Below are 16,988 nucleotides of genomic sequence, written 5' to 3' on the forward strand. Positions count from 1 at the left end.
CTCACTGGCTTCTCCACTGGTTTCCTCATACCCCTACATCCAAAGTGACCAGTAAATTCAAGGATCTAGGAATAATTCTGGCTAAGCAGTCGATTACAAGACATTGGAAATATCCTAAGGGACCGAAATTATTAACCTGGCGAAAAGAATTGGAAAAATGGTCAGGCTGTGAATGCACACTTTTGTGGAGAGAGGCGAGGAGGGGCATTGGCCAGACAGAGGTGGCCCAGGATTGGGGGGGTCCTTTTGGAGGGCTTACAGGACCACAAACAACACTCACAAGACTCTTTCTCACACAACTGCCGTAGATGAAGGGCACTTCCAGTACTAACCATTGCCCCTTCCCAGACACATGGGTAGCCCTGGACTGTTTGGACATCGTGTCGCCCACTGCAAGGGATGGGGAACGGAATTTTCAGCAATGGAGATCTTATTATTGAGCACCATGGAACACCAGACCTTAGAACCCACTCAGGGGTTGGGGAGGAGGGTTACTGTGGAAGGGCATGTTAAAAGTATGATGTACTTTAATCATTGCATGCTATGTGGATTCTCTGCTCTACTATACATCCCTTACTTTCAATCATACTGAACCATGCAATGCAATGTTGGTTGAATGCGATGAAAACTCAATATAAACTGTTTAAAAAAAATGGAACACATTCAGGTTACGCAGGTAGAGGCTGTCCTGTTGTGCATGCTGCTGAGCCCCCTACATCCCTTGCACTTACTATTTGGATGCCAAATTACGGGCTCAAGACCCCCGGAGGCTATCTCCTCTGGTCTGTTGGTGTCATATTGGCACAACCTGCTTTGTCTCTGAGCACTAACCGAGGTCTTCCAATAAGATCTGTATTCCCATATGCAAAGAGTTAGAAGCCAAATCAGCAATGTACTCCTGAATGTACTCCTGAATGCACAATTTCCAATGGCAGCTTTCAAGTACTGTTAACGAGTGGCCTCATGCGAAGTCGCAAGGCCCTCTGCTCCTCTGAGTTTCCTGATGGTCTCAATATCTGATTCTTGACATCCTCCAAGAGGATCTTGCAGGTACATTGGAGCCAAGCTTAGGAGTGGCCTGGGTGCTCCCCGGGTTCTTCGACCAATTGCTGTTCTAGTCCAAAAAAAATAGCTTTCAGTGCCCTGTGAAGAGACTCTGATCATTTGGTGACGGAATTTGATTATGTCTTTTTTTACAGTCTATGTCCATCTTCATCCCGTCAAACTCCAGGCGAATCACTGTGAACCAAGTACGCAGAGGGATCAGAAATATTTTCTTGTAGGAGGCTAGGTGACAAAGCTCAAGTAAGGCAGTGAGCCTGCCAGGATTTGCAAGACAGCCATAGCTTATTATTGGTAGTAATTCTGCCTTAATTACTCTCCGGATCACCTCAGCTGAAGGAGATTATGGTATAATTTGGAGTGGGCATAAGAGGTCTTTGCTGCTTTCTCTGCCAGTGCGGAGGCCTGGGGCAAGGGCTTGCCAGTGTCTGAGACCCAAACTCCAAAGTAGTTGTATTTACTTGATGTCCCTATCTTTAATGGGCCTAGATTCCATTCAATTTTTTTAGTTTTGTGGTAAAAAATCAGAACCTTTGTTTTAGTGGTATTTGTCTACACTGTGTTCTTTGTATTGTACAAGTGGAATATTATCTAAGGCCCTCTTCATCCCAATCCGGCTTTGAGCATACTGTATGGTGATAGGGAGTCTTGTCGGGCCCAATTTGGGGGGTGGAGGATTTGTTCCCTTTGAGCAATACCCCACCCAGGTCAGCTGTGTATAGGTTGATCAAGGTAAGGGCGATAACACAGCCTTGCTTAAGGCCTCTGCTGGTGTAGATTTTCCATGTGGTATGCGTTTGTGTTATCTTAATCCACAGCCAATTGTCAGTATATAATGCAGCAGTGATCACGTTTTTTTCCAAAGAATGCTGCAAACAATTCTGTCAAAAACTGTGCTGTAGCCTATAATGGCAGGGAGGAATTTTTCAATGCCTTAGCGCCCAAATAAGAGAATGCAATCACATTATCCGTAGTAGAGGAGCTGGGTCTGAACCAGGTCTGATACACTGGTATTATGTTGTCGACTGTTAACCAAGTTTCAAGCTTGCATTGGAGCACTTTTGTGAAGGCTTTGCTGTCTACATTCAGCATGGCTAGTAGCTTGTAATTTTCAGGTCAGATAACATCCCCCTTTTTATGGATTGGATGAAGGATCGAACCTTTCCATAAATCCGGAGCAGAACACAGATAGAGACATTCATTAAACAAAGTTGACATGTGAGGGGCCCAAAAGCACGCTTTTCTTTAAAGATGCTCCTTGGAGGGCTGTTTCGTCCTGGGGCCCCATTATTACGGATGCTCTTGAGAATGTTTTGTCTGGTCTATTCAGTTACCATCATTGGGCCATGGTCCAGGCCTTCTGGTGTGTTTACATTATGCGAATCCAGGTATTGTTTTTCCATGTGCATCTCCCATTCGGTGGCCAATACAGCGCTCTCCTTGCTAGAGGTCAGATTAACCATAGAGCTAACATATCCCTAAAATTCCCTGGGTTTACTTGCCAGCCACAAGGCATGTATACACTCCTCTATTTGCTTTTGTTCTAGTTTCCAGATTATTTTTCTATGCTCTTTCCTGGCCCGTTTCATTTTGCCTTCTGTGAAGGGGGTCTTCTCTCTTTGGTGGTGTTGTTCTATGCTACGGCAATGCTGCTTACTCTCCAGATACTGTCTGGATGTGGGGAATGGGAACGTGCTCCTTTTGTCCCTGATCGGCCGGTTGTACAGCCTAGTGTTGGCCAGTGCCTTGTGCAGGTTTTTTTTTTACCGTTGGACCCCACACATCCAGTGCCCAACTTATCCCCTTTTCCAGAGTTAGAAAGGCATAGGCAAGTTTCCAGCGTGCATATTTGGCCAAGCAGGCGGGGGTCCATTTGATTCTTTTTTATTAGCGGGCCAAGATTGTTTGGTAGCAAATTGCCGGCTGATTTATGTATCCGGTATGTCCTGCGTGTCATCACGCTGAGAATGATCACCATGGAGACAGGATTGTGATCACTTTCAGTTCAGTGTAGGACCTGATGACTTAGACATCTGTTTAGCAGGTCTGTACTTAAGAAGATATAGTCCAGTGTGGAGATGTTTATGAAAGTGGGTGTAAGTGTGCCATCTATTATGCCTTTTTGGTCATTCTCAGATCAAATTCGTTGAGGCAGGCTTCAAGGGAAGCTCTGGCAGGGTCTCCTTGGATTCTCTCAATTTGGCCCAGACCTAAAAAATAAAGTCTCTGGTCACCACACACTCATGTCCTCTGTGCTCGTAGAGGAATGTCTTAAACAATGTAGAGATATGCTTAACATTGTTCTTTGTTTTTTTTTTAAGCTCCCAGCGGGGATTGACATACAAGTTTATGATCAAAATCAGGGTGGATTTCCCAGAATTCCTGTTTGGTACCAATTCACATAAGCTCACAACTTGCACATCACAAGACATTTTACCCCATACCTCTACTTTTGGCTGTAGATCTAGTTTCAGATAGATTGCGAGGCCACCCGTTGGTTTGACAAGCAAGTTTTTCTTTCGCACCTGTGTCTGAATTATTTGGAACACTGGAATAGAGATTGACACAGTCGACCTGGTTTCTTGGAAGCACACTTTTTGTTGGTGAAGTTTGACTACCCAGGATGGTTGAATCTGTGGTGATGGAAGACAAGCCCATCACATCCCAACTGATCATCTTAATGGTGGATCTTGGCAAATTTGCCTTTTTCCCATTTCGGCTAAATATTCAACGTCCCTTGGTAAAAAGGGCTGCAGGGAGCCAAGTCCAGTCTTGGTGACGTCAACCTGTGTATGCTGTGTGTGCTTCAAAACTTTATGGACCGCCTGTGCCCCTTGCAAGTTGTTATTGTGATCCTTTTATGAATAGTCAGGGGAGTTATTTGGGGTGTTCCTTTCAAGATGCTGCTTGCTTCTCTGTCTAGATGCAAATATTGCTGTCTCTGAGACAAAATGTGCAAATATCTTTCTTTTGCAGGCTTACTGATAACTATGCCCCATTCTTTGAAACAGTGAGCTTTATTGAGGATCCTTTCAACAGTGCTCTGGTCAGACCACTCTGGTAATGTAGATCCTCTTTGACTGATCCATGTGCAGGTATTAAAGTTCACAGATATAAGGTGTGCTGAAGTGAAACAAGAATGCGACAGTATAACGTGCAGGATGCGCATAATGTTTGATCTGTTGAGGCTGTCCCAGAGACCACGCAAAATGTATTCTGGGGTAGGTATTAGAGTTGCTGTTTTATTCACCCTTAAGAACTCCTTTTTATCTGAACTGACTTGCGGCCTTTTTGTTGGACCGCTTGTTCGTGTGCATTGCTTGTGCTCTAGACCAAGGCTATGCACGTTCTCTGTGTGAGTCTGCAATCTTCCTAAAAAGAGATGCCTGCTGCAGTGCTCTTTGTTCTCCTAAAGCAACCTCAGTGTGCCATATGGTGCGTTGGGCGATCATGATGCTGTTGTGCTTTTCTCACCGTATGTGCAGTCAATGGCAAGTCGTGGCTCCGCTTTGACTGTACTGCCAAACTGTTATACATCACTGGGAAATTGGCTGATGTACCCTGAGCTTTTTGTAGCTGAAACAGATGCCTCCTCCCCACCTGCCATCTGTGGCGCTGATCGATGATCAGTTTGTTTGAAGAGTTCTTGTATAATGGCTCTTTCAGATGTTAGAGCACACCAACTGTGCGTATGTTTTCTATCTGAACATTTTGTGCCGTTTCAGGTTGATGTCCCCCATATTATCTCCAGGCGAATGCGGTTCAAATGGTTCGGTGCTTTTTAAGGTGGCTTGCCTTTCTGCAACTTCTACCGCTTGGTAGGTTTGAAGGGGGAGGGGGTGGCAGTGTTTTTTGTTGAAATATCGGATAGGTCTCCAATCACTCAGAGATGTCACCTGTACCACTGTTTTCCTGCTTTTCTGGTTTAGACAGTGGGGGTTGCTGCGGGGAGCTTTCTTTTAGCCCGCTGCAGCTTGTTGGGGCTTTTATATTATCCAGATCCATGTACAGGTTTTCCATGTGCATCTCCCATTCAGTGGCTGATACAGCGCTCTCCTTGCTAGAGGTCAGATTAACCAGAGTGCTAACATATCCCTAAAACTCCTTGGTTTTACTTGACGGCAACAAGGCATGTATATGTTCCTATTCTAATGTTTTTGAGTGATTTCTTTAATCTGCTCATTTGTCAGATTACTTAGGGGAGCTTCCTCGCTACCTGCCGTTGAATTAGGGTCATCACTAACCAGCGGCTTTGTGAGAACATGTGCAGCTGCCTCTTCCGGAGGGGTCATCAAATTCAATTGTCATGCTGTGGCATAGTTTTACTTTCAATTTCCCTTTCCTCTTTGCTGACCTCTTGTATTCCTAGGACCATGCATACAATGTTGCCTGTGACTCTCCCGTTCTCGATGGGCTCTATGACCCTCATCGCTCCTGGCTTTGTTATGGCAGTCAAGTCGCCGCTTTTCATGTTCCTTTCATGGGTGATTTTGCAGTAATCTACCTGCGTGTTTAATACATCTGGCAAGGTGACTCATTTACCAATATCAATTATTGTATTATTTGCTGGCTGCTGTGCTCCCATCCTTGCATTTGTTTATCCAATGATCTATTTGCATTCGTAGCATGTCTATCTTCCTGTTGATCCTTAGCACGATTTGGGCGAGCATGCACGTTCATTCCACTAGGATCTCTAGCTTATTCAATTGCCAGGTTAGAGCTTTGACTGTTGCTAATAGAGAGGAGTTTATGGTGTTTATGATGGAGTCAGGACTTTCCCCGCTTGCTGTGGCAGAACTTGACGAGTATTCTTTTGCATGTATTGATCTAGATGTTGCCCCGGTTTCGGCTTCTATGTGGTTAACCTCATCTCAGTTCTCTTGTAGGAACACGATGGCGGATTGCCAATGCCCCATCCTTGATTTGTCCAAGGGGTAGAGCAGATCTGGCTGGACCTCACGAGTGCTTGTTCGTGTGATGCAAGTCAAGTTGGGAGGGCCTGGCTGGTGAATCATTGCTTCTACTAATATTTCCTATTTGATTAGTGATGTGGTCTGATTGCCCACAGGTCGGCCATCCTTAATCTTGTCAAAAGGAACCTGTGATTTTGTTTAAACCAGGCCCCTGAGTGGATTTGTCCATGGGCAATTTATCTGGGTCTGCACCAGTTTCTCTAGCGATCACTGTCGAGGAAATCTATATCACCTCTAGAACATCGTTGTCCCCCACGGACCTGTTTGCTGTGCAGGGCTTTGTAATATAGTTACTTCTTTCTAGAGCAGTCTCCGCGAGCTCTACCATCTTTGCAACGGTTGATACATCCAAGCTAAGGCTTGCAACACCTTCTGAGGGCATTATCTCATGTGGAAACTCAAATGACCGTGGTGCTGACCATCTAGGCCTTCTTGTGCTTCCTTTCCACCAGGGGCTTCAATGTTTTCTCTCACGCCAGCCCTTGCTCTCGTAAAGTAATTCTGTATCGGGTTTTTGGTTACTGTTGATTCCAGTACTTGGGGCTCTTAGGGCCCTTTACCTTTGGGGCCCACCTGGCCACGTTTCTCATCCTATGGTGGGTCCATCTCTGATTTATTATTGATACCCTTCTTACACAGACCTTGTGTGCTCCTGTTTTCCCCACAGAGCTCCTGACCCCCTGCTTCCTTTTTTATTGGTATTGATGTGCTACTGGCGACCTCAGTCACTATGGAGCTACGCCTTGCTGCCTTTGGCATCTTCCTAAGTTTTGTGCTACTCCTGCGTGCCTCAAATATTCTACGGGCTAGCTTCCAGCTTGCACCAAATACTGAAGACTTACGTTGTGTTTTGTGTCGCTTGACTGATTGCCTATGTTGCTCTGGGGATGCCAACAAGCACCCTAGTGTATGCACTTGATCTCTGAGTGGCATAACCCCACTGACTGTTACTTGAATCCAAAGGCAATATGCAGTTGTAGCCAGCATTAGTTGCAGATTGAAAAGGTTGCAGGCAAGCAAACTGACTCCAGGGCTGTGAATGGCGAGACAAATGAGACAACTGAGTTTGCCCCAGGAGTAGCAGCTTTCGGATGCTTCCAACACTCCAGACACTTCCAACGCTTTAAGCGCTTTCGGAAAAATTACCAAAGCTTTGCCAGCTTTACACATTTTGCCTGCTGTATAGCGGTCATTGATGCTAGTCTTTTGATCTTGTAGTCTTCACTACGGACAACTCCAACACATGTCCAATGAGTCCAATGAGCGCCGGTGTACACCTTTTGACGTTCTGTAGTCCTGTGGCCGATGGGGGGAGCATGATGGCCCTTAAAGTCTTGAAATCGTGTGGGGAGTAGATTTATGTGTAGGGCTCTTAGGGGCCCTTGAGGGTCTTAAGGTCTTCTGGCTCTAAACGCCAATTGAAGGTTGCCGGAGTAAAATTAATACTTCCTGAGCGAGGTAGTGTGCAGCAATAGCGCCATGTGTGACATGCCTCACCAAGTTCAAATGCAGATGCCTTACACATCCCGGCTCGGGGGGAAGGGCAGAGATGGAGCAGGTGCTGCTGCAGTAGCCTAAAATAAAGATCAAGGGGTGCCTTTAAGGAAGGAAGGTCATTGAAGCTAAATGAAATAGCCAAGGGAGGTGTTAGTTGGTGGGGGCGGTATGGAGGGTGGGCCTGCCATGGGAGCAAGCTGCACCGACTTACTGCTGACCGCTTCTGCTCCTCTCCAGGCAGAGTCCACAGGTCTGAGCCTGTCATCCTACCCTCCCTGACGCTCTCACCACGCTCCTGCTGCTCCTGTCATTGCTGTAGAATGCCACAGGTTTTGGGCCTCCATCTACTGCAGCAGTTACTGCAGTTCAGGCCTCCCCAGTTGCTGCAGAATGCTGCCGCGGGCCGCCTGGGAGAATATAGCCCGGAGGTCAGGAAGGCTTTCCAAGCTTTGTGGGTGCCCAGTTCTGCCCTGGCGTTCAGCCCCCAGCAACGGCAGAGGCGGGTACTTCCAGCAGCAGCAGGGACCCTTGCACACTCCTTGCCGCCACCTGCTCTGCTTGCTCCACATCTCTCAGTAGTGTGTGACATCAGAGCGCTGCCTCATAGTGTCCGGCATGTACGCCAGCTCAGCATTAAGCGGCAGCCAACTAAAGGATTATGATAGAGAGCAATTAGGGTACGCATGGTAGCAGTTCCGGTAAAGCTGGAACATTTTGAGGTCTGTGAGACGTAGTTGGCAACTTTTTAACCACTAAGGCAAAGTCATTGAAGCTAAGGCAATTTTATCAATTCTATTCTTGCACATCTGAAAGGCAATTTACTGTCCTTGTTTCTTTGTTATTGTAAAGAAATGGCTCCCTGTTGCAGTTACCCCCCACTTTTTGCCTGATACTGATGCAGACTTGACTGAGAAGGGTGCTGGGACCCTGCTAACCAGGCCCCAGCACCAGTGTTCTTTCACCTAAAATGTACCATTGTTTCCACAATTGGCACAACCCTGGCACCTAGGTAAGTCCCTTGTAACTGGTACCCCCTGGTACCAAGGGCCCTGATGCCAGGGAAGGTCTCTAAGGGCTGCAGCATGTCTTATGCCACCCTAGGGACCCCTCACTCAGCACAGACACACTGCTTGCCAGCTTGTGTGTGCTGATGGGGAGAAAATGACTAAGTCGACATGGCACTCCCCTCAGGGTGCCATGCCAACCTCCCACTGCCTGTGGCATAGGTAAGTCACCCCTCTAGTAGGCCTTACAGCCCTAAGGCAGGGTGCACTATACCACAGGTGAGGGCATATGTGCATGAGCACTATGCCCCTACAGTGTCTAAGCAAAACCTTAGACATTGTAAGTGCAGGGTAGCCATAAGAGTATATAGGCTGGGAGTCTGTCAAAAACGAACTCCACAGCTCCATAATGGCTACACTGAATACTGGGAAGTTTAGTATCAAACTTCTCAGAATAATAAACCCACACTGATGCCAGTGTTGGATTTATTAAAAAATGCACACAGAGGGCATCTTAGAGATACCCCCTGTATTTTACCCAATTGTTCAGTGCAGGACTGACTGGTCTGTGCCAGCCTGCTGCTGAGAGACGAGTGTCTGACCTCATGCGGTGAGAGCCTTTGTGCTCTCTGAGGACAGAAACAAAGCCTGCTCTGGGTGGAGGTGCTTCACACCTCCCCCCTGCAGGAACTGTAACACCTAGCAGTGAGCTTCAAAGGCTCAAGCTTCGTGTTACAATGCCCCAGGGCACTCCAGCTAGTGGAGATGCCCGCCTCCTGGACCCAGCCCCCACTTTTGGCGGCAAGTCCAGGAGAGATAATGAGAAAAACAAGGAGGAGTCACTGGCCAGTCAGGACAGCCCCTAAGGTGTCCTGAGCTGAGGTGACTGACTTTTAGAAATCCTCCATCTTGTAGAAGGAGGATTCCCCCAATAGGGATAGGAATGTGACCCCCTCCCCTTGGGAGGAGGCACAAAGAGGGTGTACCCACCCTCAGGGCTAGTAGCCATTGGCTACTAACACCCCAGACCTAAACACGCCCTTAAATTTAGTATTTAAGGGCTACCCTGAACCCTAGAAAATTAGATTCCTGCAACAACAAGAAGAAGGACTGCCTAGCTGAAAACCCCTGCAGAGGAAGACCAGAAGACAACAACTGCCTTGGCTCCAGAAACTCACCGGCCTGTCTCCTGCCTTCCAAAGAACTCTGCTCCAGCGACGCCTTCCAAAGGGACCAGCGACCTCTGAATCCTCTGAGGACTGCCCTGCTTCGACGACGACAAGAAACTCCCGAGGACAGCGGACCTGCTCCAAAAAGACTGCAACTTTATCCAAAGAAGCAGCTTTAAAGAACCCTGCAATCTCCCCGCAAGAAGCGTGAGACTTGCAACACTGCACCCGGCGACCCCGACTCGGCTGGTGGAGAACCGACACCTCAGGGAGGACCCCCGGACTACTCTACGACTGTGAGTACCAAAACCTGTCCCCCCTGAGCCCCCACAGCGCCGCCTTCAGAGGGAATCCCGAGGCTTCCCCTAACCGCGACTCTCTGAAACCTAAGTCCCGACGCCTGGAAAAGACCCTGCACCCGCAGCCCCCAGGACCTGAAGGACCAGACTTTCACTGCAGAAGTGACCCCCAGGAGTCCCTCTCCCTTGCCCAAGTGGAGGTTTCCCCGAGGAAGCCCCCCCTTGCCTGCCTGCAGCGCTGAAGAGATCCCTTGATCTCTCATTGACTTCCATTGCGAACCCAACGCTTGTTCTAACACTGCACCCGGCCGCCCCCGCGCCGCTGAGGGTGAAATTTCTGTGTGGGCTTGGGTCCCCCCCGGTGCCCTACAAAACCCCCCTGGTCTGCCCTCCGAAGACGCGGGTACTTACCTGCTGGCAGACTGGAACCGGGGCACCCCCTTCTCTCCATTGAAGCCTATGCGTTTTGGGCACCACTTTGAACTCTGCACCTGACCGGCCCTGAGCTGCTGGTGTGGTAACTTTGGGGTTGCTCTGAACCCCCAACGGTGGGCTACCTTGGACCAAGAACTGAACCCTGTAAGTGTCTTACTTACCTGGTAAAACTAACAAAAACTTACCTCCCCCAGGAACTGTGAAAATTGCACTAAGTGTCCACTTTTAAAATAGCTATTTGTGAATAACTTGAAAAGTATACATGCAATTGAAATGATTCAAGGTTCCTAATGTACTTACCTGCAATACCTTTCAAACAAGATATTACATGTTAAATTTGAACCTGTGGTTCTTAAAATAAACTAAGAAAAGATATTTTTCTATACAAAACCTATTGGCTGGATTTGTCTCTGAGTGTGTGTACCTCATTTATTGTCTATGTGTATGTACAACAAATGCTTAACACTACTCCTTGGATAAGCCTACTGCTCGACCACACTACCACAAAATAGAGCATTAGTATTATCTTTTTTTACCACTATTTTACCTCTAAGGGGAACCCTTGGACTCTGTGCATGCTATTCCTTACTTTGAAATAGCACATACAGAGCCAACTTCCTACAGTTATCTTGACAGTAATTTGGGTAATATCAGAGTATTAGTGAAAGTCAGTGTTATGGTTATTCTGGATGGACGAGAGGTGCCATGTATTTGTTGAATAAATATTTCAAAGGGAAAATCACTGAGGCACACAAGAAGCCACTTTTGCAGTTACAGAGAAGAAGGAATAAAGTTGTGCGTGCTAGGTGTGCTAGTAAATGATGACTGGACCTACCGGAGTCCTGAACTCTCAATACAGCAGGCAGACTACAAATGGGTGGAAGATATTACTGTTTACTGTGCCAAACACTACAGAGGTTTTGGAGGAATACTGACCAGCCCTGGCCCAGGTCTTACCTTATGCAATTCCCTCCCTACCCAATTAGTTCCAGATTTTGATACTGACGATTGAAGTCTATATGGGACCTTAAATTGTGGGCATGAAATGGTCTCTCACCTATATTCTGAGGTATCCTGTGTTATGGACCCATCAAGATCAGGCACAGTAAATGGCACCATAAGTTTCTGTTATCAAGAGAAATTCACATTTGACTAAAGGCGAGGATGGAAAAATATACCACTGCCATCCAAACAATGAAGTTGTTGTAGTCTTCTTATCTACAGTCTAGCCAACATAAACAATACGATGATGGAGGCAATTATGCTACTGGGCGACTGGAGCAAAGGAAACATGGCATATTACAAAAATGACAAGCTGAATTCAGTGGATTCACCAAATGGACCAGGCCAAAACAAAAACACCACTGTTTCACAATAACACACTTCTAGAGAAACCCCTTAGGAAATACCAATAGATAAAACTTTAGACAAACTCATATCATACACATTTATTCTGTTTGCCATTGCAATTTGGATTACTGTAATAATCTTGCCACACTTGTTCTGTACCAAGTTAGTGTATAACAAGGATAGGTAGAAACTTAGATGGCTTGGGTGTGCCGACCTAGGGGGCTGATAAAGTGGGAGGGTAGGTAGCGGTCTCTTTATACGATATATCAAAATGAGAGATATTGTGCAAAGGGTCCAGTGGATTCTTTACTATTTTACAGGGGCTTACTATAGCAACCGCAGGGTGCTCTTTTAGGGGGTAGTGCGTCAAGCAGCCTTAGGCTTATCTAGGTAAGTGTTAGATATTTAGGCACCGGAATCATTACGATCAGGTAAGTACGGTTTGCAAGAAAAATATTTACAGCTTTCAAAAGTCAAAACTGTGCATTTTTCAAAAGCAGGAATGTTATGCTATGGAGAGAAAACAAGTACTGCAGTCAGGTGTAGTACAGCGACTTACAGGACCAATCTCCTGGAGTTAAGGAAAGTACTGAACAAGGTCAACATGTCACACCAGGTGGCACAAGGGTGGCAGGGTGCAGAGGTGTAGTAAGGCGTTGGATGCTCAGTGTTAGTCAATGGGGATCAGTCTGGTTGAAAGGAGGCTGAAGGCTCGGACTGGCAGTCCAGTCAGAAGGAACCTTCAGGTGGGTTGCTCTGGGACACCTTTGGTCCTTTTCTCCACAGGCCCGGGGCAATGGTTGCACAGGTGTCCTTAGGCGTTTGTTTTTCTCCACCAGGAGCAGTCGTGGTTGAGGGGACCTGGGGGCAGTGCTGCAGGCGGCATAGATGAGTCCACAGTGGGCGAGTCCAGGTTGGGCTTTGTTTCTAAAGGGCTGGGGAACCACATTGGAACCATTGGCCCACTTCAGCTCCGGCTAGGCGGCACGGGTGCAGTGGTGCTTTCCGGTGTCAGGCTTTTGCAGTCTGGATTCCTCTCAGGTCTCTTGGGATGCCTGCAAGATGCAGGGAAGCAGCTCTGCTGCACCACGGGAGTTCCTGGGTCTTTGGAGGCCTCAGTCTTTACAGTATTTTGGAGGCACTGCAGCTTGCAGGACAAGTCGACTTTGGTGCAAACCGGCAGGAACAGCCGACAGGCCGGAAGGGCTAGGACCAAGTCAGGTGCTTCTTCCTCAGACTTTGCTTTTGTGGCCCTTTGAGTTCTTCTTCGCAGGTCAGCAGGAATCCGATTTTCTGGTGCCAGGGGCTCCCCTAAATATTGAATTTAGGGGCGCTTCAGGGAGTGATGGGTAGTAACCAATGGGCTACTTACCACTGGGGGCCCTATATGACCACTTCCTATGGGAAGTAGGCATAAACCTGTCTCAGAGTTCGTAAATCTGCACTACTAAGATGGCAGATTTCTAAATGTTGTGCCCACATCAGGCAGTGCACCTTAAGGGTGGGACTGACCTGATGGGTGGACACACCTCTCTAAGTACCAAACCTGCTGCCTATCCAGGTGCAAAATGGGCCCTGGGCGGGAGGTCAGAATCGTGTTCGTGAGTGAAGCCAGATCTGCATACCACGGGTGGTGGGCTTCTTTGAAGCCCCTTCCTTGGAATGCAGATTCACAGGTCATCCTGTTGGGTGGGGCGTGTAAAAACCTCTCCCAGAGCAGGCTTTGTTTCTGACCGCCCAAGAGCAAAGGCTCTCACCCTTGGGGGTCAGAATCGAGTCTGGTGGTGGCAGGCTGGCTAAAAATAGTCAGTCCACACACTGCTATTTAGTAGGTTTTCAGCTAAGTTGCCATCTGGGTGCACCTATTAATAAATGGCATCACTGAGGGTTTAATAATATGAGATGTTTGATACCAAACATATCTCGTTTTAGTGAAGCCATCATGTAGCTGGAGAACACACAGTGACCGGTGTCAAACACGTCCTTAAAATGGCTTCCCTGTTCACTTACTATGTCTAAGAATTGACAAAGACATAGCAAGGACATATCTGCTCATACAGTTAATCTATCTAATATTCAATATAATACAACCTGACCTAGGGTTGTAAGGCCTACTGTAGGGTTGACTTACATATATTCCACTCAGTGTTAGGGGACAGGGCACACATGCTTATAGAGAAGTAAACTACTGGCTAGAAAGAATACCTGAATGATTTATAAAGACTCATGTTCCATGTAAACCCCATGCCATTTAAAATTCTCCTTCCTAGTTCCATTCTATTTCATCACACAAATCATCTACATTAACATGGGTCTATCAGCCCAAAAAAGATAATTAGGACACAATAAAAAAAACTATTAGCAACTTTAACAACTTACTTATGAACCCTTTAATGCCCAAAGATTCGATCTCCATGTAAACCAAAAGACGACTGTATGTTTCCACGAGGGCTGGGGCTAAAGCCAAAGAGGACTTAGCATGGGCAAGTTTAATCACTCTGGTAGCAATGCTGTGAATAAGACTGGAGAATAAGAGTTTTTATATTAGTTATCATAGGTAAAAAGGTGATTTTGTGAGTTAAAGCAGCACATCTCACCACACAATGGTACAGGACACAGTCAATAAAGTACAAAGCAAGATTCTCATTTTCCTTCGGATTACTAAACCAGGTGCTTCCAACGAGCCGCTTCCAGACACGTTCAGAGTAGCTCGCCTAGAGTTCATTTTTAAATAAGCAAAGCACAGGGTCACATTATTCTTTTAACTTAAGGGAAGGCTGTGTTTACATTATTGTAACCAGGCTGCAGGGAGCACAGCCTGATAATGAGAAGTGCTCAATAAGATTTATGGTATTTAACTCTTAAATAAAAGTCCATTTATACTCAATATTGGAGCGCAAGAACAAAATGATGTTTCTGAATGCTTCTCAATAGGAGAAAATGTAAATGAAGTTACCTTAATGATTAACTCTTCATTTAAAATTTCTCCCATTTCAAGATGTCACATTTACAAGCAGCAGGTCTTTTGTTCCCAGTGGCCAGTAGACACTGTGTGATATTTATAACTGAAAAATAGTATATTTTTTAAATGGTAGAAATTTAAAGTGAAGATTTTTTTTTAAAAGAAACATTAAGGGGGTTATTCTAACTTTGGAGGAGTGTTAATCCGTCCCAAAAGTGACGGTAAAGTGACGGATATACCACCAGCCGTATTACGAGTTCCATAGGATATAATGGACTCGTAATACGGCTGGTGGTAAATCCGTCACTTTTCCGTCACTTTTGGGACGGATTAACACCTCCTCCAAAGTTAGAATAACCCCCTAAGTCTTAGGGCCTGATTACGATCTTGGCGGCTGGGATACTCCGTCACAAACGTGACGTATATCCTGTCTGCCATATTACAAGTTCCAATATATCCTATGGAACTTGTAATACAGCAGACAGGACATCTGTCACGTTTGTGACGGAGTAACCCATCCCCCAATAAGGTAATCAGGCCCTTAGTGTCTTTCTCCACTTTCAATTAAGTCAATTACATCTTAATGTTTTATGAAGCATGTTTCTTCACTCAAAATTCCTCCCATTTAAACAAATGTAGTTTTTAAAAATAAATATTGGACCATGTCTACAGGCCACGGAGATCAGGATGCCTGGTGTTTGTAAATGTGACACTTGGAAATGGAAGAGCATTTAAACGATGAGTTTTATGGAATCCACATAAATCTAACTCTTCAGTTTAATTTCATGGCAGTACTATGTTTATAAGTGCAAAATACATCAATTATTTTAATTGGGATAAATTTAAAGTGCAGAAAGATGTTCCATATTCTAAACATTTTAGTGGAACATTGTTCTGCACTGTAAATATCTCCCATTTATAAAAAAAAATGTTTGCATGTTGTGTTATACATGTAACAGTGCCACAAATGGCAAAACAGGCCTAGAAAAGTCTAATCGCTCACTTGCTATGGCTAGGTCGAGCTATTTTAAGGACCTACTTTCTCCTTCTGGCGAGTGGCAAATGAACAGGTGTTCTGTTCAGTAAGAAAATGAAGTTGAAATAAAGGTATCTTTAAATCTTTCTCTGTGTTCGGAGACAGACGTCAAAAGTCAATTTGTCTTACAATTAATTTTCCTTCTTACTGCAGATTTTAAGGATTTTGTCAAGTGAAATGTCTGACCTGCTGTAGAAAGACTGTGAAATGAAAGGCTGTAAGGTGTCAGGTTTTTCCTAACACACAACACTTAAATAACTAAGTTAACTGCACAAACATTTCAAAATATATTTAAGTATTTGTGAAAGCTCATTGTTTGTACTGCTGCATGATGAAAACATATATTAATAGGATGAAAACAAATCAGAACACTTTACTGGGTGATGTGCAAAGAATGAATATGTTCTCTGAAACCCATTTTTCACAGTTTGTTAATACATTATATAGTTTTATCAGTAAAGCTGCAAGTTATTAGGAAGGAGTTTGGGCATTACTTGGGAATTTACTGTCTGTAAATGACAATGTGTGACCACATTATGCTCTAGAATTATTTTTATTAAAAGTGAGTATTTAAACACACTGAGAACTAGTCCTGTCCTGATAGCGATGCTATTAGTTAACTAAGGCAAGTCATGCATGGAATGTGGACTGAATTCTTTTTATACGTGGAACAAACATTTAGTTTATTTTTAAAAAAAGAGGTTTTTTTGTACAGCAGAAATACTGACCTCTCAGATTTGAAGATGCATTCATGTGAGAATGAAGAAAGAGGCAACTCTGTAAACTAAAATATTTGCCTAGGATCACACAATTTGAGACCCTTTTACGGGTCAAGTACATTACAGTTATGGTGGAGTAGATTATTCAGGTTACTTGACCTGTAGGTCTAGTAAAATTTTTATGATTTTTCGAGGCCTGCAAAAGGTATGTGCCGTGATGCAAGTACACCCAACACAGTCTCTTAGTCAGCTGTACACAAATATCCCATTGACACTTATAGGGAAGTGCCCTTTTTGATATGGTCACCCCTACAGTTTTGCCTGGTAACGGATGACATTTTGACAAAAGTACAGTGGGTTCCTGCTAACCAGGTCCACAGTGCCATATCTCTTTCTCTAAAACTGTACAATTGTTTCCAATTACCAAGATTATTAGCATCCTTGTAAGTCCCCAGTTAATGGTACCCCCGGTACCTTGGGCA

The 16,988-nt window shown here is 45.3% G+C and overlaps 1 protein-coding gene across 3 annotated transcripts in view; it reads right to left on the reverse strand.

Annotated features, from left to right (window-relative positions):
* MED23 (mediator complex subunit 23) overlaps nt 1–16,988 on the reverse strand; it is a 409,061-nt gene that overhangs the window by 236,886 nt on the left and 155,187 nt on the right. For all 3 annotated transcript variants that reach the window (XM_069235159.1, XM_069235158.1, XM_069235157.1), the window contains one exon: nt 14,169–14,311. In XM_069235159.1, coding sequence (XP_069091260.1) covers nt 14,169–14,311 — 143 coding nt within the window. The remainder of the gene's footprint in view (nt 1–14,168; nt 14,312–16,988) is intronic.

The sequence above is a fragment of the Pleurodeles waltl genome, chromosome 5, assembly GCF_031143425.1.
Source record: "Pleurodeles waltl isolate 20211129_DDA chromosome 5, aPleWal1.hap1.20221129, whole genome shotgun sequence".
In the NCBI taxonomy this organism is placed as follows: domain Eukaryota; kingdom Metazoa; phylum Chordata; class Amphibia; order Caudata; family Salamandridae; genus Pleurodeles; species Pleurodeles waltl.